The 26,824-nt window shown below is 39.2% G+C and overlaps 3 protein-coding genes across 4 annotated transcripts in view; 2 read left to right on the forward strand and 1 right to left on the reverse strand.

Annotated features, from left to right (window-relative positions):
* The first annotated feature begins 280 nt into the window (after window positions 1–280).
* tmem168b (transmembrane protein 168b) lies at window positions 281–6,087 on the forward strand. The gene is made up of 4 exons (XM_026946464.3): window positions 281–2,260; window positions 2,840–2,982; window positions 3,453–3,727; window positions 4,574–6,087. Exons 1-4 carry the CDS (start codon window positions 1,127–1,129, stop codon window positions 5,119–5,121), a joined length of 2,100 nt encoding a protein of 699 aa, XP_026802265.3. The 5' UTR covers window positions 281–1,126; the 3' UTR covers window positions 5,122–6,087.
* A 281-nt stretch (window positions 6,088–6,368) lies between these two features.
* The window catches only part of cacna2d4b (calcium channel, voltage-dependent, alpha 2/delta subunit 4b), a 39,025-nt gene continuing 18,569 nt past the window's right edge, over window positions 6,369–26,824 (reverse strand). The window contains exons 14-38 of the mRNA XM_026946459.3: window positions 26,140–26,298; window positions 25,983–26,057; window positions 25,753–25,839; window positions 25,474–25,545; window positions 24,741–24,802; window positions 24,261–24,328; window positions 24,052–24,097; window positions 23,479–23,576; window positions 23,299–23,392; window positions 22,673–22,765; window positions 22,109–22,239; window positions 21,868–21,936; window positions 16,582–16,643; window positions 16,137–16,151; window positions 15,924–15,968; window positions 15,579–15,641; window positions 14,621–14,691; window positions 13,220–13,295; window positions 12,915–12,967; window positions 12,771–12,826; window positions 11,678–11,698; window positions 11,255–11,372; window positions 10,207–10,322; window positions 8,931–9,013; window positions 6,369–7,715 (exon numbers count right to left, since the gene is read on the reverse strand). Of these exons, the coding sequence (XP_026802260.3) occupies window positions 7,623–7,715; window positions 8,931–9,013; window positions 10,207–10,322; window positions 11,255–11,372; window positions 11,678–11,698; window positions 12,771–12,826; window positions 12,915–12,967; window positions 13,220–13,295; window positions 14,621–14,691; window positions 15,579–15,641; window positions 15,924–15,968; window positions 16,137–16,151; window positions 16,582–16,643; window positions 21,868–21,936; window positions 22,109–22,239; window positions 22,673–22,765; window positions 23,299–23,392; window positions 23,479–23,576; window positions 24,052–24,097; window positions 24,261–24,328; window positions 24,741–24,802; window positions 25,474–25,545; window positions 25,753–25,839; window positions 25,983–26,057; window positions 26,140–26,298 (1,926 nt within the window). The 3' untranslated portion in view covers window positions 6,369–7,622. The remainder of the gene's footprint in view (window positions 7,716–8,930; window positions 9,014–10,206; window positions 10,323–11,254; window positions 11,373–11,677; window positions 11,699–12,770; window positions 12,827–12,914; window positions 12,968–13,219; window positions 13,296–14,620; window positions 14,692–15,578; window positions 15,642–15,923; window positions 15,969–16,136; window positions 16,152–16,581; window positions 16,644–21,867; window positions 21,937–22,108; window positions 22,240–22,672; window positions 22,766–23,298; window positions 23,393–23,478; window positions 23,577–24,051; window positions 24,098–24,260; window positions 24,329–24,740; window positions 24,803–25,473; window positions 25,546–25,752; window positions 25,840–25,982; window positions 26,058–26,139; window positions 26,299–26,824) is intronic.
* lrtm2b (leucine-rich repeats and transmembrane domains 2b) lies at window positions 17,046–22,183 on the forward strand. 2 transcript variants are annotated; one of them, XM_034305921.2, is made up of 4 exons: window positions 17,046–17,204; window positions 18,414–18,476; window positions 19,505–20,176; window positions 20,633–22,183. In XM_034305921.2, exons 2-4 carry the CDS (start codon window positions 18,422–18,424, stop codon window positions 21,100–21,102), a joined length of 1,197 nt encoding a protein of 398 aa, XP_034161812.1. In that variant the 5' UTR covers window positions 17,046–17,204; window positions 18,414–18,421; the 3' UTR covers window positions 21,103–22,183. The 2 variants fall into 2 exon arrangements, with proteins under 2 accessions (XP_034161812.1, XP_034161813.1); XM_034305922.2 differs by lacking the exon at window positions 17,046–17,204 and having other exon boundaries at window positions 17,424–18,476.

Below are 26,824 nucleotides of genomic sequence, written 5' to 3' on the forward strand. Positions count from 1 at the left end.
TTGGTAAGAGAAGTCAGAGGAAAATAGCCAGATTGGTTCAAGCTGCTAGTAACAGTAACTGATATAATCACTCTTTCAACTGTGGTGAGCAGAAAAGCATCCCAGCATGCACAAAACATTGAACCTTGAAGTGGATGGGCTACAACAGCAGAAGACCACATTGGGTTTCACTCCTGTCAGCCAAGAACAAGAATCTGAGGCTGTCATGGGCACAGATTCACCGAAACTGAACAGTTTTGAGAAAAAAAAATCACCTGGTCTTCAGCTGTCCAGTTTCAGTGAGTATCTGCATGAGTTTATGCAGCTGCTGCCACGTGATTGGCTGATTGGATAACTGCATAAATGACCAGGTGTGCAGGTGTTCCTAATAAAGTGGACGGTTAGTGTACATACTATAAATTATAAATACCAAAACAGAGGACGTGTTTTCAGCTAAATGCTTTTTAAAAGCGGGTACGGACCTTGATTGATTAATACAAAGTGGTAAGGAGGGAAATGAGGCCTTTCACACTACATGTGAAAAAGACGGAGAAACCAAACGCCTTTTTGTTTGTTCCAATAGGGTTGCCGTAGGTTTTTACAAACCCGGAAAAATGGCGGATATCGAGCAAACTTTTCAAAGTGGTTAGCTAGCTTTTGTAAAGTAACTTAGAGTAGGTATTATTTCATTGTTCTTACAGAAACAGTCTCTGAAGTAGTTGGTGACAAATATATTCTCAAGTATACCCTGTTGTTACTAGTTACTTTCACTTTTTTTTCTTTTTTTCCGGTAGTAATTATTACCGGTTAGCCTGGTTATTGTTACTTTAGCTGGAAACATCAGCTTTTTTTCATGTGTTTTGTTTTGCGCTTGTTGACACAAGTACACTACAACAAAGTTTGGGCAGTTTTAAGAGTTTGTAACAATCTAGCTAGTCATTTAGCACAACTGGAAGTTGTCCTGAGCTAGCTGAGTTAGCTAAGTGCAGCGCCAGGGAGTGAAAAGCAGAAGTTTGTTGTATGGGAACTTTGACTGGGTCAGTGTTTTCGGAGAACTGCCTGAGGATGAACCTGAACACTAAAGTATGCTGGCACTGAAGAGTCACTGAGCTTGACTGAGTGAGTGCGAGTGTGTGGAGCTCCAGAGATGTGCAGGCTTCTCCGCTACTGCTTCAGCCATTCGCTTTCTGCAGCCATGAGCAGACTGGAGGAGCTTCGGAGCGGGGTGAGTGTGTGGTCGTCCATTCGCTACCTGGGCTATTTGTCCACTCTTAACCTACTCGTGGCCATATGCCTGGGTCTGTATGCTCGCTGGGAGAGGACAGCAGAACCCGTCCTTCTGGTCATCTTCATCCTGGCCCTTTTTGTCTTGGGTATCGCCAGCATCCTGTACTACTACTTCGGGATGGAGAGGCTCAGTCTGGGACTGTTCCACCTGTGGCTGGGTTTCCTGCTGGGCTTGCTGGGATTTCTCAACAAGCCTTCCTTCGCTGACTTAAAGGAGCAAATCAGCAGTTACATGCTGATAGCCAGCATGGTCATAAGAACACTGTGGGCTCTGGTGGAGAGAATCTGCGGCTGCACCAGACAAAGGCCAGCACTTCTGACCTCTGCCGAGACTTTGGAGCTGACCGGTTTCGCTGTGGCCAGCACAACACAGGTGGCCCATGCCTCCATGAGCCTCGTAGCCCTGGCGCTGACTGTTGCCACGCTGCTCGTGGACTTGCGCATGAAGTCCTTCCTGGCTCTTCCTAACCTCATCTGCTTCTCTGTGGTCACAGCGCTCTTCTTCTTCAGCTCTCTCGGAGTTTCCACAAACCCCTACGTGCTGGTGTGCTTCCTCATCCGCCTTGTGTGTGAGCCGCTCTTGGATATGTACTTCAGTGGCCTCTCGGTGACCGAGCGCTGGTCCCCGTTTCTGAAGAGAGGAGGTCTGTGGAGGCGTCTCAGTCTCCTGCCTCTGACTGCTGTTGAAATCACCTTCCTGGTCCTGGCTGCTTTCAAGATGGGTGATCTGGACCGGTGGTATGTCGTGATTCCGGGTTTTTCCGCCTCCAGTGTGTTCTGGATCATCTGCCACGTGGTCTTCCTGGTTACCCTCTGGGGTTTCCACAACAAGCTGAGTGACTGCCAAAGAGTGTGTGTGGCTCAGAGGACCAATCCTGGTGCACTGGACAGGGTGATGACCTCCAAAGGCATGCGTCACTTCTGCCTTGTCTCAAAACGCCTGGTGCTCTTCAGCCTTGTGTCCACAGCTGTACTCGGGGCCCTTTCATGGCAGGTAGGTCATTTAAAAAAATAAATTAAAAAAAAAGTTTATGACTGAATGCCTAGTAGTTCAGCTGAGTGGTGAAAAGTCATCAACATGACCAAAGATCATATCATGATACATGAAACATTTCTCCAATACACAATATATAAACAAACTTCCAGCAAAACAGTAGCATTGCATTAAAAAAAATAAATAAATCAGTGATAATTTATGTAACATTTTCAAGAATAAAATAATAATAAAAAGGCAAGAAAATACAAAAGTTTAGTTGCAAAACTAATCAGTTGCTTCCAGTGTTTTTAACTGTTATAAAAAATAACATGTTAAAATTGTGTTAAAAAATATCTACTACATTCGGATAATGTGTATTGTGACATAATTTAGCACGATACAAATAATTTCCTGATATATTACCCTAGTATCTAATACCACAGGTCCTGTCACCTTGCTTTCCTGCTACTAGATAGATAATTACAGAATTTTTGTCAAGCTGGTAAACATTTTAAGAGTTACTGAAATATTTAGAAATAGTCTTTTAAGATTTTGTCAAACATGTAACCATAGAATAAATCCATTTTCCTCTTCCAGCCATTCAACAGCCTGTTCATTGGTGTGTTTCTGCTGGTCCTGCCTCTCGAGTCTCTGGCTTATGGCCTTTTCTATGAGCTGGGTAACTGCCTCGGCGGGACGTGTGTGGGTTACGCAGTGGTCATCCCTACCAACTACTGCAGGTACATCCTGGAAAAACCTGGAATGTTGTAGAGTTCCCGTATTGGATAACACCTGAAAATTGAAAAAGAAAAATGGATAAAATGTCCTGGGAATATTAGTAAAGCACTGTAAATTGCAGCTGATGCCACTGTTGATAGATGAGTGATTATCAAACAGGATTGTAGTCTAAAATCTGCTTGAGTTACACATATCTACAAGTTTTCCGTGATATGTTCTTCATATTAATGCTAAGAAACATTTTAACATTGTTTGCAAGAGTCTGAAAATAAAAACGAGAGGCCACAAAGACTGAATTTTTACAGGGTCCAGAAATGCGTGGAATGCCCATGTACTATATAAGTAATGGGAAATGTCCTGGAATGTGATTTTCTAGAAAAAACCGTGAGAAGTATGGTGAGGTGTCCCAACATTTGAGAATTCTCTAAGCCTTAATTAAAGATTAGCACTTTTGTATTTCCATGTGTTCCAGTGTGGATGGACAGCCCACCCTGCTGCCCCCGGATGAGGTGCAGGAGCTGAACCTGCGCACCACAGGCATGCTGAACAACATGCAGCGCTTCTTCTCCCACCACATGATTGAGTCTCATGGCTGTGATTACTCCAGCAGCGGCATGACGCGGGACATGTTGCACTCGAAGCTCCGCTCCTTCCTGGAGGCGCACACGGTGGACGGACCGCGCTACGACACCTACATGCTGTTCTACAGCGGCCACACACACCGCACCGGAGAGTGGGCTCTCATAGGTCAGACAGTGCCGAGCGTTATTGAGTGCATCTAGTCAAAGAGCTATCTGAACCAACATGCAGTGATGCTGATTTTTCTAGAGATGCATCGATATTGATATACTGAGTCTGTTATCGTGTTCAGTTACTCATACTGAGCCCAGTGTACTTTGTCATGCTAATGAACAAACAGCGTGAAATGTGCGTGAATTTGTTCATGCTTAATGATCAAAGCAAAGCATGCTGCTCTGTGAAAATATCAAGAGGATGCACTACAGAATCTTTCTACAATACAAGTAACTAGATAAAACATCTTATTACATTTAAAGAGTATGTTTAATAGAAAGGGTGAGGGCGGCTGACCTGAGCATGCAGAGCGGTATCCGTGAGCGTGAGTATTAAAAACAAACTCGTACCGTGTACAGTTATTCGTGAGGGTGGAGCAGTAAAGTGAGCATGCGGAGAATCTGTGCACGTGAGAGCACTTCAGTTCTGCGAGCACTGACGCACATTGCTCATGAGTCCGAATGCAGTTCACACCAGCACCATAACGTAAAAGTGAGCACGAGGAGTTTACTGCGTAGCACCACAGGGCCAATATGTAAGTCAGGGAAACATGTTCAGATAATGTTAAAAATAACATGGTCAGTGATAAACCTGATCGATTACTACTGTGTAGGTTATTCATTTAAATATTACTGTCGGAATCAGTTTTGATGAGCACCAAAAAAAGTACTAGAAATCTAGTATGGATGTGTTGCCAGATTTATGGCCACATGCCTAGTATCTATATAATTCAACATTACAGGGATTGTATTTAATCCTTGTTTAAACACTCTTTTGTTCTGTTTTTGTTTCCTCTGTCAGGTGGAGAAGTGCTGCATCTGTCCGAGATTGTGCAGATGTGGAGGGAGAAGAACGACGGTTACTGCTCTCGTCTCGTCGTCGTGCTCGACACGGAGAACTCGCTGCCATGGGTGAAGGAGGTGTGCAAAGTGGAGGAGGTTTATGTAGCAGTACAGGGGGCTAAGCTGGTGAACTCGATGGACATAGAGCTCCAGAAGCTGCCTCAGATCGGAGATTTCACCGCCGAGTGGGTGGAGTTCAACTGCAACCCTGACAGCGGCGTGCGCTGGTCCGAGCACGGCCGGACCGTCATGGCCACCTACGGCGTCTCCAGACACTGGGGGGACTACAAGCTGCACCTGCCTACAGGAAGTGACGTCGCTAAGCACTGGAGGCTGTATTTTCCACGCTGGACGTATCCTGTAGTGCAGCTGGCACACTGGAGCGTTTCTCTGAACCTGTTCTGGATTTGCAACATGTGTCTGCGCTTCCTACGCAGGCTCAAACTGACGTGGTTTCCTCCTGCAGTGCTCGACACCGGCCAGGGCTTCAAACTGGTTAGGTCGTAGAAGCAGATCGTGTATGTTAGCATGAATAGACCATAACAATTATTAGCACTTGTCGATTGTGACACTGATCTGATGACCCCTAGCAATAACAGCTTGTAATTTGAGAATGATTTGCTTGATTTCGGGAATGTGAGAGTCTGAGTATGTGTGTGTGTGTGTTTGAGTGATTTATTGAGTGGTTTTACGATTAAAGAACTGAGCGAATGTGTAACGGACGCATTGCACAGAGGAAACTGTATGTTTTAAAGCAAAAACAGCAGCACTGCAATGCAAAAGACACTAACGTGTCACTATAGGCCACAGCAACAGCGCATGATTTCATATTCAACTAATAATACCGTTACTGATACTTTAGCTAACACTGTTGTTTCTTTTAACCATTTCTACCCATTTGAAACACTCGCTCAGGGATAGGGATTAGTTCCTAAAGTTAAACTCGGAGTGTTTTGTTAACGCAAGGTTAGTGCATTTAATGAGCTTAGAGATCAGCCTTCATCATCATCATCATCACTACTGTACAGTAACACGCTATCAGGTGTTTTTGCTCAAAGCTGTTCACGTTCCCCGTTATTCACTAATTTGAGTACAACTATGGCTTGACGCAATACGACTGAAGATTATGACATTCATTTTAGGTCACTGAGGTCACAAATTCTGATCAGTTTTCTAAAGATATTATATTTATATTGACGTGTTTTCCTAAAAACAAATGTTTGACTGAAAATCATTTTGTCCTTTAGTAAATTTTGATATTTATTCTTTACCTCATGGCAAAATTGAGCTTTAAGGGTAATTTAGTAACACTGTGTTTTTGCATTGATATAATCTGGGGCGTAGGTCCACAGGGATGATCACGAGGTTATTTCATGACCTACCATTGCTTGCAAAGACGATGTGTATAAAAAAAGGAAAAAAAAAAAAGATTTAATCCTGAACTAGACTTAATAAGTCTCCAGTTACCTGGCCTGTCATAAGTTGTTGCTTTTCTATAAAGGGTTTTTTTTTGTGTGTGTGTTTGTAAATATATATATATTTTTTTTAAGACAAGTGCCTTATTATGGCTGAAGCTTCACCAAGAGGCCAGTCATTATCTGAAAGTGACCTATTTAAAGAGTTGATATATAAAAATCCGATTACCTCAGAGATGTGTGAGGCTAACTTGAACAAAACTAGTTAGTATAAAATTTGTAAACTTGTTGAAAATGCAGCAGGGTGATGTTGAAATGGGTAAAATGTTTTTTTTTGTTGTTGTTTTTTTATTACATGCATGAAATGCCATCAGCTTTAATCAGATTTTTTTTTTATCAGAAATAAACACACACTCCCTTCCCTGAAATTTGTGTTTCTAGCATTTGTGTGTCTGGATTAATCTTTTTTTAAATCCCTAATCATAAACATAGGAAATGTGTGCTTTAGTTAGTAGTTGTTGCTGTTTGAAAGTCACTTGTGTTGTATTTATCGAAGACCTTTTCCTGACTGCGGGTGCGATGCGGAAAATGATGCAAAGATGCTCTTTACTCTTTACATCACCAAATCAGCTCAGCTTCCACGAATTGACACTTAATCGCAAAAACTAACTTTTATTTATTCATTTATTAGTAAAACTAATAAAAATCTGTGTTGCTTCTTTCCTCTTTTTTCATTTCTCAGTTTTTCAATATGGCTGCTTGAAAATGATCATATTGGAGTAAAATATTAAGCAAAATTTTCCAAAAGATGTTCTGCTTCTCCCTGTGCTTCAGACTAATCAGGAGAATTCAGTGAGGAGATCTCATTTCAGTGAGAAGATCTCATTTCCGTTTGTTTCGGGAACCAAATCAGGACCTTTGGACATGTTTTGGCACCTTGTCCTGCTGAAGAAATTGTCTCAGATATTAAAAATATTTTAAGCAAAAGAAGCTAGAATAATATCATGTATACCAAACTAAAGCGGAAGGTGCTATGCGTAATGTGTTATGTGACTGAAATTGTGCTTAAAATAAAGATATTTATTAATAAAATCTATGTGAAAGTATTACGTCACACACACACTGCATGATTAATGCATAGTTTTGAAGCTGTGACATGAGAAATAAGATTTAAAAAATGATTAATAATAATGAATGTTGGAATAATACAGCATTAACTGGGCCATACTGTTAATAAAATTTCACACAATTTTTTACATAAACACTATAAAAACTATACAAACCATTTTCATTCTTATTAAAAATTATAATTAAATAATGCATCAAAATAAAAATTAGTGTCTGCCCCTCTCAGTAAGCTCAGTTCTTCTTTTCTCAGACACTATTAATAGTTCATGTCTTTCAACATCTTTTCAACATCCTACTGTTGCAGAAGAAACAGCTTTATTTAAAACTTTTTGGTTAAAGCCACAATTCTGTAAATCCACTGTAAATAATTCACGGTGGTGCAGAAGAACCAAAGGTTCTTCACGGTTGTAAAACAGCAGGCAGCGTGCAGACTCCCAGTAGCAGAGGGATGTTTGTCTTTGTTCATCAGCGTAGAGTCAGTGATGTGACCAGGGATATTAAGAAGAGAGCCACTGATATGGAAATCTCACATGCTCCACCACAGTCTTTTGCATTTTCCTGTAATAAAGAACAAAGCATTTCACGTGAAAGATCAATGCTAATGCCACCAATTATAATCATACCCTGTACAGCCAAAAGTATGTGGACACCTGACCATCACACCCTTATGTGGGCTTTCCTCAAAATGTTGCCACAAAGGTGGTAGCACACAATTGTACAGAATCTTTATATACTGTAGAATTCAGATTTTCTTTCACTGGAACTAAGATATCCAAACGTTCCAGCATGACAATGTTCTTGCGCACAAAGCGAGCTCCATGAAGACAAGGTTTGCTAAGGTTTGAGTAGGAGAACTCGATTGGCCTTCACAAAGCCCTGACCTCAACCTCACTGACCTCAACACCTTTGGGATGAACTGGAATGCCGACTGCACCCCAGGCCTCTTCCCCTGACATCAGTACCTGACTTCATTAATGCTCCTGTGGCTGAATGAGCACAAATCCCTACAGATGTTCCAAAATCTAGTGGAAAGCCTTCGCAGAAGAGTGGCTGATATAGCAGCAAAGAAAGGACGAACTCTGGAATGGGATGTTCAACATGCACATACACTATATGGCCAAACGTTTGTGGACACCTGACCATCACTCCCATATCTGGGTGTTCTCCAAACTGTTGCCACAATGTTGGAAGCACACAATTACAGAGAATGTCTCTGTATGCTGTAGCATTACAATTTTACCTTCACTGGAACTAAGAGGCCCAAACATGTTCCAGCATGACAATGCCCCTGAGCACAAACTGAGCTCCATGAAGACATGGCTTGCTAAGCTTGCTGTGGAAGAACTCGAGTGGCCTGCACAGAGCCCTTACCTCAACCCCACTGAACACCTTTGGGATGAATTGGAATGCTGACTGCACTCCAGACCTCCTCACCCGATATTAGTGCCTAACCTCACTAATGCTCTTGTAGATGAATGGACAAATCCCCACAGCCACGCTCCAAAATCCAGTGGAAAGCCTAGTGGAAGTTATTACAACAGCAAAGAAGGAACTACATCTGAAACGGGATATTCAAAAAGCAAATATGAATGATGGTCAGGTGTCTGCAAACTTTTGGCCATACAGTGTATAAGTATGATGGTCATGTGACCACATACTTTTGGCCATATAGTGCATGTGCATGTATACAAAAGACGGTCATATCAGGATACATAGTTTATTACTTTAAAAAGCAATCACTGCATTTGTATTAATTAATGCAGTTAAGCTTACATGAGGATGGTATGCGTGACAGGACTCGGGACGTCTGCGGATCTTCTGTGATTTCATCCTGTTGCATTTTACTGTTGCGTTATGTTCACGGGAGTTAAAGGAAAAATGACTTGCACATCATTATTTATAATCAATATGTGATATCAATTGTAAAAAAAAAATCTTTTATGATTAAATTCTGCATTACCCTTTTAATTTAAACTTCATTCATTGACAAGTTTTGGTTAACAGATTCCTACATTACCCACAATGCTGGTTGACTACCTGCTGATAGTGGCAGCAATGAGAAGTCATCTCTACCTAAAGAGAGCGATGCAGCAGTGCTTTAGTCCTTTAGTCTGTGCAGCTGTCTCACCTCCTCATCTGTACACTCTGCTCAAACTGATCAGCTTCCAGAGCTTCAGCTTTCATGCTGACACTGCTGTCAGCACCATCATGTTTGTCATCTTGTAGATCGCTTGTGTAACTTGTGTAACTCAGGGCAACTGTGTTGTATAGCTGCACTGTATTCTGGAACTTGGAGTCCAGCATTTGCACCAAAGTATTCACTATTTCTATGATGGATTTCTGATTATGACATTGAACATCACTAGAAAATGGTGAGTGAGAAAAGAAGCTCTTGCTCTTTTTGTTGAAAGTTTTTCTCCTATTAAGCACCAATTTAAGGTCATTGAATTCACACGATAGTACCTGTAACCCCATCCATCTATTTTCAATTATCTTATGCAGGGTCACGGGGAGCCTGGAGCCTCTCCCAGGGAAGTCAGGGCACAAGGCAGGAGACACCCTGGACGGGGTGCCAACTCATTGCTGGGCACTATCACACACACTCACACAATTTGGGAATGCCAATCAGCCTATAAAGCATTTCTTTGGACTGATATCAGAGTACCCAGAGGAAACCCCCAAAGCACAGGGAGAACATGCAAGTGCCGCACACACAGGATGGTGGCGGGATTCAAACGCGCAACCCCAGAGGTGCGAGGCAAATGTGCTCACCACTAAGCCACCGTGCCCCCATATATGCAACCAATTTTCCAAAATAAAATTAAAAGTGAAAGCTCTCTGGATCTAGGAGTATTTATGTCTAAACTGATTGCCTCTAAACAAACATATAAAAAAGATCAAAAACGTCTGCATCAAGTTCCACTAAACCATTTCCTACCTAAAAACACTGAACATGGAATCTGAGGTTTACAAAATATTTCCTACAGGGAGGACTGAATTGAGCTTGATAGCTAATCTCTGGCAGTTATAAAGAGCTGGAGCAGGATATATTTGACTTCTCTTGGAGTGAGGGTGATGGGGGAGTACTGGCGTGAGCAGTCACAGTCCGCCTGCACCACCAGCATCACCAGGTTACTGTTCAAAACCTGCTGGAGCACAAACATCCTGCAACACAACATCATCAGCAGCTCCAAGTTATTGCATTTTATGTAAGGGATAAAACACTTGGGGGTGTGCTGTTATGGAAGAATACTCCATGACAGGGCCTGATTTGAAGACTTACTGTTACCTCCCGGAATTTCCTGTAACAGCACGTCCTGAAGTGTTTTAATCCGCTTATACCACATAAATATGCCAAATGATTACAATTTCTGATTGATTAATGAACATGTCATACTTTTAACTATTTATAGTTACGTCTAATGTTGTGCAATGTCAACCAGCAAGTAATTCCTGGTATCACTTACATTATAGCAGCTATAAACAGTTCTCTGTCCTGAAGAATTTCCAATGGTGGAAAACGTCCTGTTACAAAGCTCTGACACTGGAGACTCCTTCCATAAGTGTTAAATAAATACAGTATATCCTAATAATCAACTTCACCAAATCAACAATTTGATGTATTTCTGTGTTAAATAATGGCACTTTTATTGGTTTATTATTAATCCTAGATTATGTGAAGCGTCCACCATACACAAGTCGTTGCGAATGAGCTGTTACTATGGAAACGATAACATATTAAAACGAGCACATTTGATTTGAATTACAGCCAGAACTATTGTCCGAGCTGCTGTTATAAAAAATGAATCAACATCTACTGACCAATCAGATTTGAGAATTCAACAGTGTTATGCTATAATATGAATGAATACAGTGCTCGAAATCAATTTATACAACATAGTACTGTATTAAAATATAACTAAATGTAGATTATGTATGATTTTAGTCTAGTAGTTTCCAACCTAGTGTTTAGGAATGCTAGCCAATCCATAACACTGATCTGTATTTTATTCCTTGAATGTGTTGTTCCTGGAATAACGGCAAAAACCAAGACTAACTGAGCACCATTCAGGACTGAGGTGGATTCATAGACTCACTTTTGACATCGACCACACTTAATGATGCTGTTGGTCTCCCTGATAGAGGTGTCGTACATGAATCCGGGGTATTCAGTGTTACAGGGCACCATGGATTCGATCTTCTTCTGTTTGTGTGCTGTGAGAGAGACAGGAAGTTCAGCATGCTATCAGTTTACAACACAATCTTTCTGATCATGTGGAAAAACACTGGTGGCTCCTAGTTACCATTTCTAGGGTTCTTTGCTTAAATGACTTGACATTGTGCTGTCCTACATTGCTATAATACGTATTGTACGCATACACGACATCCTACTCATTTGACTCATCTATTAAAGACAGGGGAACGAGCAGCAAATAAGGGATTAGTGCAGGTGCATGCTCAAAAACACAGACAAACGTGTACGTGTATAGTTAGTGATGCAAGACACTGAAAATACTTACTAGTGTGGTATCCAGACTTGGCTGTGAGACAGTGAGGGACAGACAGGAGGACATGGAACAGCAGACAACAGGGGTACAGCCACAATACAGGCGTGATAATGGGAACATGCAGAAATGATATGAAATGAAAAAGATATGAGGCATGGGGTGATAAAAACAGCATGATGGGGTTATAGATGCAGTTCAACACACTGGTGATGATTATGCAGGCTGAGGTGGACGAGGACAAACACGTTCTGTCCTGTGTACTGGAAAATTTCTTGGTATTTCTGGGGTTTAAACATCAGGCTTCCACACAACATGATACAATTTCGATTCTTATGGGAACAATTTGATATATGATAATACCTCTGAATCTGCTATGTTACAATACGATACAATTTCAATCTCTATGGTAACAATTCAATATTTGATAATACCACTGGAACTGCTATGATATAATAAGATACAATTTCAATCTTTATGGTAACAATTCAATATTTGACAACATTTGACCACTGAATCTGTTATGATATGTATTTTATTCTTAAGGAAACAATTTGATATTTGACTAGATTTATAGAATATTTGACCACTGAATCTGCTACTGTACAATATGATACAGTTTAGAGTTTTAAGGCAATGATTCAATATTTGACAATATCATTGAATATACTATGATACAAAATGATTGTGATCCCTAATGCAACGATTTGATCTTTGACGATACCATTGAATCTGCTGCTATACTATTGCAGTTTAGTAGCCTCCGATCAATATGTGACTAACCTTGCTCAGAATCTGGGGTAGGCCTACTATTAATTCGTGAAGGATGATGATGTAGAGAAGGATTATTTCAATTTTCAGAGTTACAGGCAAATCACCTTGCTAGCCTATTTACACATAGTCCAAAAATATGAATTATTTTTTATACACCAGTTGCTTGTCCATTTTTGATAAAAATCAATGTGTAATCAATTATAATCAATCCGATTTATTTGATTCATTTCAACTGCCTTTTGTCTGATTCCTCTATTAAATAATCCTCTATTCTTATTACCAACACTGAACAAAATATGATATACGATGATACCTACTGATTATTATAACTTACCATCTACCAGATAGTCATTATGCCACAGCCCACAGATGTTGAACTCCAGAAAAAATCTGAAAGCAGTGAACACAAAGTTTCAGAGGAGGAAAGGGCAATTTTCAAATAGCTACCTGAAAAGAAAAAAAAAAACCCTGCACTTACAGCATGAGGTTGGAGAAAAGCCACTTGACTGCTGCCGTCAGGCTGTAGAAAGGCTGCAAAGGGTTAAATGATAGAGACATTAACTGGAGTCATTCCTCATAATACAGCTTTACACATTAATGACTTCAGAGGTTGATGTTTGTGAGTGTTTATGAGTATAAATAGTGTGTTCAGGTAATTTTCTTCATCCAATCTAACAGTCCTGACTAAGTCATCTTCATGAGAATATGAAAATGACAGTCAGGTTTGTTAGAAGGAACACTGTGCTGTGAGGAAAATCTACAGGAGTCTTTGGAGAAATGTACACTGAGCAGGGGTCGAGCTGCACTGGCGTGATGATGGGCGTTCTTGCACATCGCCTGGTAGTCGTACAAAGTCACCCTGTAGATAGGAGCAGAGGAATCATTTGTAATAACATTTTTTAAAAAGTTGATAAGCAGAGTCCACAACACATCAGCATTTGACAACATTAGCTATTACTAAAGCTTTTGTGTGGTACTCTGCACTTACTGACAAAAATAATTACATATTACTGCATATTATAAACAATGACATGAATTAAGTATTATACAGCAGCACGGCTGAATTCTCAAATCTGATTAGTCAAAAAGGAGTTGACTGTCTTTCATTTTTTATAACAGCATCTCTAACAAAAACACAGCATCTAATTCAAAGCACAGGTTTATATTAATGTGTGTTCGAATACATTAATGTTTCTATAGTAACAGCTCATTTACACGGACTTGGATAGTGGACAATCCACATAATATAAGTATAATAATAAAAAGATTGAAAAATGTGTCTTTATTTAACAAAGAAAAGTGTGTAATCGGTGATATGGTGAAGGTTTCTGTCAGTGCTTTGTTACAGTCAATAATGTTAGTGCTTTGTTACAGTCAATAATGTTAGTGCTTTGTTACAGTTAATAATGTCAGTGCTTTGTTACAGTTAATAATGTCAGTGCTTTGTTACAGTTAATAATGTCAGTGCTTTGTTACAGTTAATAATGTCAGTGCTTTGTTACAGTTAATAATGTCAGTGCTTTGTTACAGTTAATAATGTCAGTGCTTTGTTACAGTTAATAAGTTTTCCACCATGGGAAGGTCTTGTGCTTTTCCGTTTCAGTGTAATATGACAAGCTGCTGAGAAGTAATCATGTAAGTAATACTGCTATTACATAAGCAATAACAGGTATTAACTTGTCTCGTGAATGTTGCACAACATTAAATGGAACTATAAATGGATAAAAACTATGATGTTGTTGTTGTTCCTCTTTCAGCTGCTCCCGTTAGGGGTCGCCACAGCAGATCATTGATCCGCGTATTTGATTTGGCACAGTTTTTACACCAGATGCCCTTCCTGACCCAACCCTCCCCAATTTTATCTGGGCTTGGAACTGGCACTGAGAGCGCGCTGTTGCACGCAACCCCAGTGGCTGGGGTCGGATCCCTGGCCGGGAACTGAACCCGGGCCACAGCGGTCAGAGCACTGTGGCCTAACCACTAGTCCTCCAGGGACCTAAAAAGTATGATGTGTCATTCTTTAATAAATAAACAACTGTTGTTGTTGAACTGAAGTGATATACTACTGATAAAACCCTGCTGTTATAATAAAATAAACTTCGGAAGTAATTTACCTTCCTATAACTCCATGCCCTGTTGTGTTTTATCCTTTTCTTAGTATGATTCCAGGAGGAAAGTAGTTACCTTTTAAACAAGCCTGATTTGAGGAGCTGAGCCATCACTGATCCATCAACTTCCCCAAAGAATCTTCCAACCTGTGTTAGACATGTATCAGTCTGTGTGTTTATCTCTGTGTAAATGTAAAAGCATCATTTATACACTCACTGTCCACTTTAATAAGAACACCTGTACACCTTTTTCTCTGATTATAGAGTTATCATTTGATGAAGGATTATCTACTCACTGTACTTATTGCTCGTTCAGCTCAAAATTCGAACCACTTGCTCTCGTTTAATAGTCAGTCAGATTTACTTAATCTAGCCTAGGTGTGTATGATGTGTTAGGGTTAGGGTTAGAAACACATCTGTATGGAGACAGCACCTACGCTAGTGTTACTTTAAAATTCAGTTTATGATATTAACCACACATATGATGTGTTCATGCTTAATCCTCCTCAGTACCACACACACACACACACACTCTGTGAGATGATGCAAATGTGCTAACTGCTACATCAGTCACACCACATCCATTAGAGATTAAGCCCCATATACAGTAAGTACAGTAATCCCATGATTAGTGTCCACTATTTTTTACAGTAGATACAGTGCCTTTGCTTAAGTATTCACCCCCTTGAAATTTTCCACATTTTGAGATGGAATTAATTGGGATTATATGTCATAAATGTAAACATAACAGATTATTTTTTATATAATATATAAAGGTTATGACTGTATAAGTATTCACCCTTGTGCGTGTGAAACTCCTGAATTATTTTCAGGGCAACCCTAAACCCTTTTTCCTCCACAAAATGCAGAAAAGTTCAAGAGGAGTGAATATTTATGCAAGGCAGTTGCTTGGTTATCTCACATTACACACCACAGAACTATATATTAGCATTAAAATATTAAATATGACTCTAGATACTGTGTGTAAATGATACACATCCCTCTTGATTGAATGAGGGAAGCTTCATACTCACGTCGCTTCTCTCCTTAGAGATCACTATGAACCCATTGTTGTCCACTAGGTAACAGTTAATATCCTGTCACAATGAAAAGCAACATAATAAACATTATTGTTAACCTATTATCATTCATTTCAGTATAAATTGCTAATTACAACATTCTTTTGCACAGCCATAAATTTAAAAAAATATTCTCTCAAGTGACAAAGATTCACAAATGTTAATTTATTTGGATGCTCAATTTAAGTCTTGATATCGATGAATTCAACAGCACTGTGGTGTATCACACACTAAAGCCAGTGCACATCAACCTAAACTGCTGCAAAGCAGTGACTGAAAGAAGACAGAAAATGTACTCACAATGCTTTCACAGCTGAGAGGACACAACCCATCCACATTACTGCACTACAACGAGGAAGAAAAAAAGGATAACGATATCCAAGGAAAAGAATAAAACCTACATGTATGCTTCATTACCAGGAATATGTAATAGAGGATCTGGGTATTACACTAAATAGTACTGAATTTCTGGAAAATTTTGCTAGTTTGTTTGGCTTTTTCATGTATACTTACATCTGTGTCATTTGCCTGTGCAGAGGGAAAAACAAAGTGAGGAGAAAAAAGAATGCAGATGTAACATGATGTAGAATTTACTGATGTGTATCTGATGTAAAAAGGGCCATTGTATAACAAAGACTGCGCACAGATGCAGCCCAGAGCCATGAATATTATAGACTGCAATTCAGAACCATGTTTCTCAATCCCGGTTCTGGTGTCTTCTCTCTTGAACTCACTCAGTTCTACCTCATACAGGTTTGTTAATTAGCCGATGAGTTAACAGCAGGGAAAACACCGTATGCATGTCATGGTACTCCAGGACCAGAATTGAGAAACACCCAGAATATGTCCCAAAACACAAGACTAACCAGCAAATTTAACATTTACACGCTATAAAGCAGGGAATTGTGGGTCTTTGATGTGGTATTAGTAATTCAGAAGGTTCAGGTTCATCATTTACCTGTTTAGCCGTGGCCCAGAACCTTCTTTCCAGTAGATCTAATGACATTTGGACTCCAATTGCTAAATGCAGGATCAGAAATTAGGATCAGAGTGAGTGGAGCTTCATTATCAATCTAAATGTAACACATTAGTAGACTTGTGTGTTTAAATTCTAATTCAGTCTACATGTAATGGTAGCTTTAGTTCACAAATCACAACAAAACCATTTTAAAGCTCGCGATTTTGTAGCAAACTGTGATATGTAAAGATATTATTACAAAAACAGCAGAAAAAAATCTCAAATACCTTCTTTATTTATACAACATGAAAGGTAGCAAGGAGCCTATAAAAAAGGCTTTTAAATATTTTCTATTAAAGCCGACCTCTATCTCTCCCACCAACCCTCTTTCTCTCTCTCTCTCTCTCTCTCTCTCCACCACTTTCTCTCTCTCGTGCTCTCTTCTAGAGTTGCATTAATAAATAGACAGGAACGGGCTGTTCTAATACACTCTGATGGATGATGGGACCCGCAGTAACACTCATTAGAGCGAGTATGCTGAGAAGAGGAGTTTTTCCCTTCCTCTAACCTGAGAGTTGTGTAGCTCTGTACCTGCATCAGTGCATAACGACTGCTGAGCAAAGGTAAATTTCACGACATTTTATTCTCTGGATTTGTCACTGTAATCATTTTTGAAGAATCAGTATTCGTACATGCATTGTGTTAAACTCAATAAATAACCAATAAACCTACGTGCCTTGAATCATTTGTGGGTTTGTAACTAATAATTAAACGACTTAAACACTTAGAATTGGTGTTAGTTTTACCTAATGTCCTAATTTTACAAGCATATTTGTGGTGCAGCTGTCTAAAAATAAATTGTCATTTGGATTTTTTGAACGTTTGGACTGTGGGCATTAGGAGTTTATTTTGTTATGGATTATTTCAGCACTTTTCCCTGAACAAGCTCCTGCCATTTACAGCTCTGTGATAAAGATAAAGTAATTTGCAAAAAAAAAAAAAAGTGGTTAGGGAAAAAAGGGTGATAAAAGAATGAAAAAAAAAATCATCTGTATTTGTTTCAGTCTCAATGTTGAACCCTAAACATTATATACAAGGTGCCTAGCTAGACTTGTATGGAATGTAAATACAACCCTTATGAATTCTTTACAAAAAGCAGTTAGTAAATTTAAAAAGCACAGGGTTGTGTGTTAGTGGACATTAATAAATCCAAATGTATCCTTTTTGGGCTGAAGATTTTGTAAACCTAACAAAAGAATCACTGGGTGCCTCTGGGGTGCTTTTAGATAAAGTAGACTCCCAGACAAACACACACACACACACACACACACACACGCATACACAAGAACCATCTTTCTCCCTTTCATTTCTTAAAAGCTTCATATCCATACAATACGCTGCCTTTGTAGTATCAAATTCATCAAGACATTAGCTAACTGGATTGATAAATGAGGTCAGTTATTTGGAATATAAAATAACACTGGCAATGCTGTGATGGAAATGTTTTTCCATGCAGTTTGGGTAGATTTTAGTGTCCAAAAGCTATGAAATGAAATACAGTAAATCTGTGAAGAAAAGCAAAGTGTACAATGAAGTGAAGTGGGCAAACGTGTAGATGTGAAATGTCACCTCAGTTAAATTTAAATCAAACTCATTCAGTTAGAATATTTAAGTAACATGAACATACTCTATATCATACTAAAAACTGAATATTAAATATAAATATAAAACAAACACAATAGTTTGTACACACTGTAAATTAAGTCTGTTCTTCTGCTGAAATGGCTACAACATTCATTTTAAACTCATGTAACTCCTTTTTTTTCTTTCAGAAATCTCCATGTTAATTATGAGGATATGTAAATGGACTCTGAGGATCAAGATGAATGTCAAGGGTAAATACTGCTCACTTTATTTCATACTTTTTATAGCTAAAGAAATTCTGTGATAAAATAAAATAAAGCCTCTAGGCACTTAATCTTGGTACTGATAGTAATGAATGAAAGTAGGTATTGGGATCAGGGCCAGCTGGATTAAAATGACTAATAGGACTAAAAGTCCTCCATCTGTTTAAAGGAAAAACGTACGAAAATAATGCTCAATTTTTGACCACATCATCTTATTTGATTATAGGCTTATAGTGGATTTTTTTTTTACTTTTGTGGAACCAAAAACAACAGCACCACCAAAAGTCAGACGTATAAATACACAGAATGGTATGAAGTACCAGCTGGGACTGACTTCTTTCTAGCCCAGACTGTATATTCACACAGCTGATTGTTGCCTGTTGTGTCAGGTGATTACTACATCTGGTGAAACACTCCCCTAGTATTTCTGTGTATTTTGGTTCATTTAAATAAGCCGACTTCGATGACATATCCATAGTGCATGACTGAGAAGGTGCATGTGAGATAAATAGCAGGTGGAATAAACATGAACAAGCTGGATTACTTTCTCAATCACTTTTTTTCAAAATGTCTTTGAAACAAGAAGGAAGTGGACTAAGCAGACAATGTCCAATCAAAGTACAATTTGCAGAACTGTTTTGAAAGTGTTTTAAATGATGCCTTACTGCAAGGACAGATTTTTCTGTTTACTGCGCATTACATACGGAAAAGACACAGCATTATAATGGACTTGAAACACCTGACTTAAAAATAGCAATGGCAAAAGCAATGCTATAAGTATCAACCATAAGAGTTTCATAATAGAAATGCCAAGTTACTGTCCAACTTCTGGCCACCTGTTAGCCATGGTAACGGCTTTGGTGTTATTATTTATTCAACTTAAATTATTCAGTAGTTACAGTGAAACTGACAGTATGCAGTTTTAAGAGTGTGAATAGTAAATCTGGACCTGGAGATTGGTCCTGCAAGGTTTTGATTTAAATTTTTGGCTTTCCAATGTTTTTTCTTTCTTGTAGTTCCTGCAGTACTGTTGACCCTATTGAGTCTGATCAGAGAATTGGTAGCCTGTCCATCAGTCTGCACCTGTAGCAATATCCACACCGACTGCAGCAACCGCGATCTCCTGCTCTCCTTCAACTTGATTTCCAGCCAGCTTCCCTCTAACGTCACCACCCTCAACCTCTCCAGAAACAGCATCACACTAATTGATCCGGGAGCCTTTGCCAACCTCAGCAGCCTTCTGCAACTGGACCTCTCCAGAAACCAGCTCTTCACCCTCCACCCCTCCACCTTTTACCCGCTGAGCAGCCTGGAATTTCTAGACCTTTCCAGCAACTTCCTGGAGAACCTTCCGGTAGATCTTTTCTCTGAGCTCAGCAACCTCAGAGAGCTCATTTTAAGGGACAACAGGCTAAAGGAAGTAAACTCCAAACAGTTTCAGAGTCTGGCTGAACTCCAGCACCTGGATCTTTCCTTGAACAGTCTGGCCTCCATGTCCTTGGATCTTCTGGATGGATTACAGGGCTTGGAGTGGCTCTCATTAGCCGGGAATAGGCTAAGGACGATTCCGAGATCAGTACTTGAGCCGCTCACTGCGCTACAGCGGCTCCTGCTGGAGGGAAACCGGTGGAACTGCAATTGCAGTCTAGTGCCATTCAAACACTGGGTTGAATGGATGTTATATAGAGGTGAGAGAGGACTTAGGGGACTTAGAGAACTGGGATCTGATGGGATGTAGCAAAAACTTTCCTGCATGCAGAAGCAAGCAGATGTGAAGCAGGACAAAGACCATGAATATGCAGGGCTGTGTGATTTATGTACATCGTTCCTTCATTCTTCTCTAATAAGGGCCAGGTCAGGGTCGTGCTGGTTTAAATTAGGCTATTAGTTTGTTTATACTGTAGTTTGGGAAATAACATCAATTAAATCTGTGAGAAATTATCCCTGGCAGGTACAAACAAAAATAATAACTGGACAAGAGTGATTTAAAAAAAAATACAGACTTAATTGATACCAATTAGGAATGATGAGAGCCTGAATTCATAGACCATACTGACAGTGCTGACTTCCAGTTTGGCTTTAAATCCAAATGCAGGTACAGATAGTGGCATTGTGTTACAGCCCTACTCTCTGTCTCTCTGCAGGTGGCCATGTGGATTCCATAGTGTGCTCTCTTCCTGCATTCCTACAAGGCCGAGACCTCCGCATCATCCCCATGGACATGTTCCAACACTGTTCAAATCTTCCTTCATCCTCTGTCAGCGCAACCGAGGGTCTCATCATCTCCACTGACTCAACAGCAGCCTGTCTTGAGCAGCGTCCCCGTGTTGTGAACCTGCGCCGAGCCCCCACCACCTTGGTGCTGGCCAGGCTGGTGTGTGGTGTGGTGTGGCTGATGATGGTAGTGGTGGTCATGTACAGCTGCATCTATGCCATGCTGGCAGCCAAATATAAGCAGGAGCAGCTCAAGAGGAGTCTGATGGAAGTGAAGGAGCCAGAGGTCGAGCATGAGAAGGAGGAGGATGAGAAAGAGATGGAGCATGATTTTGATAAAGGCGCTAAGGCTAGAGAGCACGCAGATTGGATGGTGTTGCCACCAGAAGTCTGCGTTTGAGGAGATACTCGTAGGCTATGTCTGAACATAAATATCTGTTCTGCTCATTCATTCAGTTGGTTGAAGCTTTTATTCAAAGTTGACATAACAAATAAAGTAGAGTACAATCCAAATATATAAAGGAGCAGGTGAAGGTTAGAGGAATTGCTCAAGAGCTCTGAAATGGGGGATTTATAGCAAGTATCCCATCCTTAAACTCATAACCTTCCACTTCCTACCTCAGAAAGTCATCCACTGAGCAACTATCATCAGCTGCATTATTTATATTCCTCATTTTCCTGAAGAATCCTATTAATGTTTAGAGGGATAAAATACATTCCCAGCATTGGTGAAACTGTATATCGCATGCTTTTCTTTCATAATTGTAGATTTATCAAAATATCATAAAACCTTTACACTTTTTAAATTGAATATTAAACTAATACTGTTTACTGTTTCAGTGAATTAAATGATAAATATTAAACGTACATTCAGCTGCAGAAGTATTGACACCCTTCAGGAAAATGACAAAAATGTCTATTGGAGTGGCAATAATTTAACCAAAGTGATTATGAGAGAAAATACTAGTTTTTTCCCCCTCTGTTTAAGAGGGAATTTTGAATTAGTGTGTAATGTTTTCTTTATACAATAATTTTTGCTCATTTTTATGACTGGTGCCAATAACTACATTGTTGACGTACATGTTTAAAAGTGTGTACAGTATAAATATAAATAAGCTATAAGTGTAAAGGCTTAAGGTCAAGGTTAATTTCGCTGATTCTGTACCTCCAGCCAGTGCTGTTCTCTTCCGTTCAGTCACAGTTACAGCAGTCACTGCTACCAACATGTTCTTTTCTGTAGGAGAGAACACACATTAGTCATCTCCTTTAGGTCTCGAAGCTTGAATCTATTGATTCACATGATTGATTTTATATTGCAATATATATATTCATGGTGAAATGACCATAATGTTGTAAATGAGCCCTGACTGTACTAAATTAAATTCAGCATGTTAAAGATCAAGCACCTTTATTGACATCATCAACAGGTACGTAGTAATAAAACTGTCCGGGTTTGTTCTCAGCTGCCAGGCGATACCAGAGAGGGTGATGATCCATAGTAAAGATATTCTTCTTGTCCACTGGGGTTAGGAAGTTCCTGATTTTACATGGGTAAGACAGTGATAATATAATTGTTCAGGTACAGTACAGTACAGTAATGAACAGAGTTTGCACTATTTTTCCCCCAATGTTTTCCCAAGTTTGGTCACATGCTAATTCTCAGCCCCCAGCCAGCTCTCTACTATCATATGATGGCTACCAACCAGGGAGGGTGAAGGCTAACATGCACTTCCTCCAAGACATGTGAAGCCAGCCAGTCTCATCTTTTTAAACTGCTGCTCATGCTTGGAAGAAAAGTGCTATCTGCCCTCTTCTGCATACATGAGCTCACAGAAATGCCTGTGATTGGCTGACATCTCTGTGATTGACAGGGGAGAGAGAGTATGATATCCCTTCCACTCAGAGAGCACACCCAATTTTGCTCCCTTGGCTCCCGACCACAAGATTTTACACTTTTAAGGCTTGCTCACTTCGCCTTCCTTTCCTCATTGCCAGTGTATCTGTTGACACGCATGAGGCCTGAGCGTGTCCCCAAGAAGGCTGTCTCAACTCCGTCATCCACACTGCAGGAAACAAGTGAAGGACAGAGGGAACAAAAAAAGAACCTTATAACCCAATATCATCATAAAAATAACATCCCAGTAATATCTCAGTTTCATTAGGACAGAACCTCTGAAATGAAAAAAGACCTTGCAGTGATTATATATATATATATATATATATATATATATATATATATATATATATATACATATAGTATTGTTTGGTGAATAATAATAATAAAATAATATTAAAATCCTGTACTAGACGTTGGGTTCAGCTTAAGTTGTGATGTTCATGACTTGTAACTGGATTTGAACTTGCTCTGGAATGTGTAAAAAGGCTACAAAATTATATAATACTAATAATAATGCTACCACTATGCTACTCTAGCCTGGAGTCTAAGGAGGAGACTAAGACTTAGGTTTGGACTTGAGTGCTTCTGACTTGAGATTCGACTTGGACTGAGTAAGTGACTTGACTACAACACAGATGGATTATACCTTGCATATTATCTTTTCTTAATAGGGTTTGGATAGCGATAAGCGAATCTCACCCAGCGTCACTCAGCATCAGCGCAGTCCAATAGGCTTCAAGTGGAGCTGTAACCACTGCATCGAACAGGGTTTGTTGCAGAAGAACCTCATCACCTGCAGGGAAAAAAATCATGTATGAAATCAAAGAAAAACATCTGACCTGTTCTAAATGTTCTAAATGTCAGACATTTATAACTCACATTCAAGGTCAGGCTCTTTCCCGGTCAGGTATCGGACAACAGCCTGGAGCTGAGTGAGTTTACGATGTTGGGGGTCGATATCTGTCTCACAGTAGGTCCTAATATAGAAAACCATACATCTCAGTATCATTAATTAAAACAATAAAACTCTGCATCAGTCAAGATACACACACAAAATGCAAAACTAGAATAGAACCTGCAAAACATATGTGCATATTTGCTAACATAAAATGGACACGACTTGATATTCAACTTGACATCTGACTATGGTAAAAGCAGTAGTAAAAAAAATAAGTTCGACTTGTGTCCCACTAGGTTTACCTCGGTGGAAAAACCCTAACGACAAAGATAAATCTACATAAAGACGTTCATTAGCAAGCTTTCCTGCCAACTGAAGTAATAAAATAATTAAGCAATTAAAGTAATAAACAAAAGTAAAGTAATTGACAATCAGCCAGTATTATACTGTAAACTCAAACATACTGCCTAATCACATTTCAAATAAGTGCTAACTCTTTTTGGAATTTTGCAGATGTTTTTTAATTTTGCACAAATTTCATCATTTGTCCTCACCAATCACTGGCTATGGTAAGGTCTGGCTGCTGAAGGTCATGTAGGCCTGCAGAGAAAAAACATCTTTACTTATCTACATGAATAAGGTTAAAAATGAACAATTATCAGACAAATGTAGCATTAACATAATAAAAATATAGTCTTATATAAGTCTTATAAGGTCTCGGGATTCTTCTTGTCTTATAGCTGTCATGTTTCATTAAACCTACCCTCTTCAATAGAAACATTTCCATGGAACATGTATTGCCCATGGCCCCGTGTTAACACCATCCCAAAACTGAAACCACAAGACACACATGAAGTACATGATTATATTCAGATATATGTAAACAATCTCTTAATATGTGTGTTTAAAATATATATAAAGTTAAGTGTTACAGTTTGCATATCCTTACAAAAATAATGAAACCAATGAGACACTTAATGCAAGTTAGTTTTCAAACTTCATTATCACAACTACCAAACCAGTTAAAAAAAAAGAGCATGTTAATATATAAACAGTAGACGTTTTAATATGTTGATATAAATGTGGACATTTGTCACTTTCCTCTATGTTCCAGTGTTCCTACTTTGAATTTCTCAGTGTTTTAATGAGGAACATCCAAACAAATTAACTACAGAATGTCAACGGGAGTACAAACTTTTGCACTCGACTGAGTAGACAGTGAAACAAATCTGATATATCTTACCTAAATGGTGTATCATTGATGGTTGTGTAGAAATAATCATTTTTGAGAAACAAGGGTCTTTTCTGTTAATAAAAAAAGATAATAAATGCAGACAGAATTCTGAAGAAGTACAATCCTTGTTGATTTAATTTTCAATTCAGTTCCATTTTATTTGTATAGCACTTTTATCAATGGACATTGTACAAAACAGCTTTACAGAAATATATAAATTCCGGATATAAATTTTAAATTTATACATGTATTTAGATTTAAGATTTAAGTCATTTATACAACAGCACTGATGAATTCTCAACACTGATTGGACTAAAACAGCAGATCTGATAGTGGTGTTGTCTGTAATGCAAATCACAGGTGTGTATTAATGCACTCATTCTAAAAAATATAATTTCTCTAGTAACAACTAAAATACAGTGGCTTTGGGGAGGTAACAGTAATACTGCTTCAAGTCGGGCTGCATCACACCATCCCATTGTTGATTATTTTCCTATAAAAGCACACCCCCAAGTGTTTTATTCTTCACTCATGTTCTTCTCAGAGGAGCAAATGGTGTTTTACATTCATTCTTTCAGAAATAGTCAAAATCTTTCATTCATGCTGTTCAATCAGTTTACATAACAGGCCCGATTATTAATACTTAAGTAGGGCTGCATTATTCATGCACAAGTGACTTAACTGCAAATATCCTCATTATAGATAAGCTGTAAGAGTATTGTACTGATAAATACACACTCACCCGTCTGTCCACTGCAGTTCTTACATCTAACGTTAAAGTACCAGTCTCACCTTTCACCATGGCTGTTCTCAACTGTTTGGATGAGAAGCAGATTAAATTAAAAGCTGGGATGTTCCGTATCCATGACTGTGCTGAATGCATGTTACATTTACAGCACCTGACACTGTGTCTGCAAATTACTAAAACCTTCTTGTGATCAATTGAATCCTGCTTATTTGTTTTCTATGCCTATCCATTAAAATGTATTCAGATATGAGTGTTAATAAGTGCAGAGCTCACCGTGTCATCACTGTCTTCCCATTCTGCCTCGGTCAGATCCACACTGTTGTAGTTTGGCTTGGGTTTCAGTTTCTTTCCATCTTTATACTGTAACAAAAAAGAAAGAAAGCAGAACATTTAAGCCTAATAATAAGAGTCAATCTATATAACATCTATTAAGCCCAAGTTTAACTTGAGAGAGAAAAATGGCATTCAGGTAACAGAAAAACTACAGCCAGAGATCTACTCACTAGAGGCCTTAAATCAGGGTGTGCCAGAATGTAGCCGTTGTTAGTAATGAGGAAAGCATAGCCATGAGCACCCAGCTGTGAGAAACACACTCCATTAGCACCACAGTTATCACTGGACTGTTATACTACCAGGGCCAATGTGTATTTCCTGTTGTACCTTGTATCGAGGGGCAAGCATCATGACCTCCACTAAGGGAATGTCTGTGCCCACCACTCCCAGCAGAATTCCATGCGACAGCGTCTCTTTCTTCTTGCTGAACACAGGCATTGCCACAGTGGTCATCAGGAGCAGACTCTGAGCCATGCTGTTAAAGAGCTATGGGAGAAATGAGAGAGAGAAATGAGCCTCCACTGGGCCACGACTGTGACAAAAACATGTTTTTACAATTGAGAAAATATAACAGCAGATGGCACTGTAGAACAAACGTGTCTTGCTAGACACATGGCACAAGGCAGGCTAAATAAAATCTAAAGGGCATTAAAGAGAGACTGCAACTCTTTAGTGTTCTAATCTACTAAACCTCTTTACCTCTTTAGTGTTAGGGAGCTGGATGAGAATGAGGATGGCAGATGAAAAGGAAAAAAAAAGCACATCAGCTTTCAACAGTAGGTGAAATGAGGATTATAAAAGCACAGTGTTCCGCAAACCGTGCTTTACACACAGACAGAAATAATGTAAGAGATGAAATTATGACATTTATGCTGTATCTTTGCTAGGGTATCCTGACAAAAAAAAAAAAAACTCAGCAGTAAAGTGGATGCATTTGCAGAGTCCACGTTTCTGAATCTTATAAAGGTTAGGAGGTTGTATAGCTTGCAATAAAACAAGGTGAAAAAAAAAA

This window comes from Pangasianodon hypophthalmus, chromosome 7 (genome assembly GCF_027358585.1).
Source record: "Pangasianodon hypophthalmus isolate fPanHyp1 chromosome 7, fPanHyp1.pri, whole genome shotgun sequence".
Lineage (NCBI taxonomy): Eukaryota > Metazoa > Chordata > Actinopteri > Siluriformes > Pangasiidae > Pangasianodon > Pangasianodon hypophthalmus.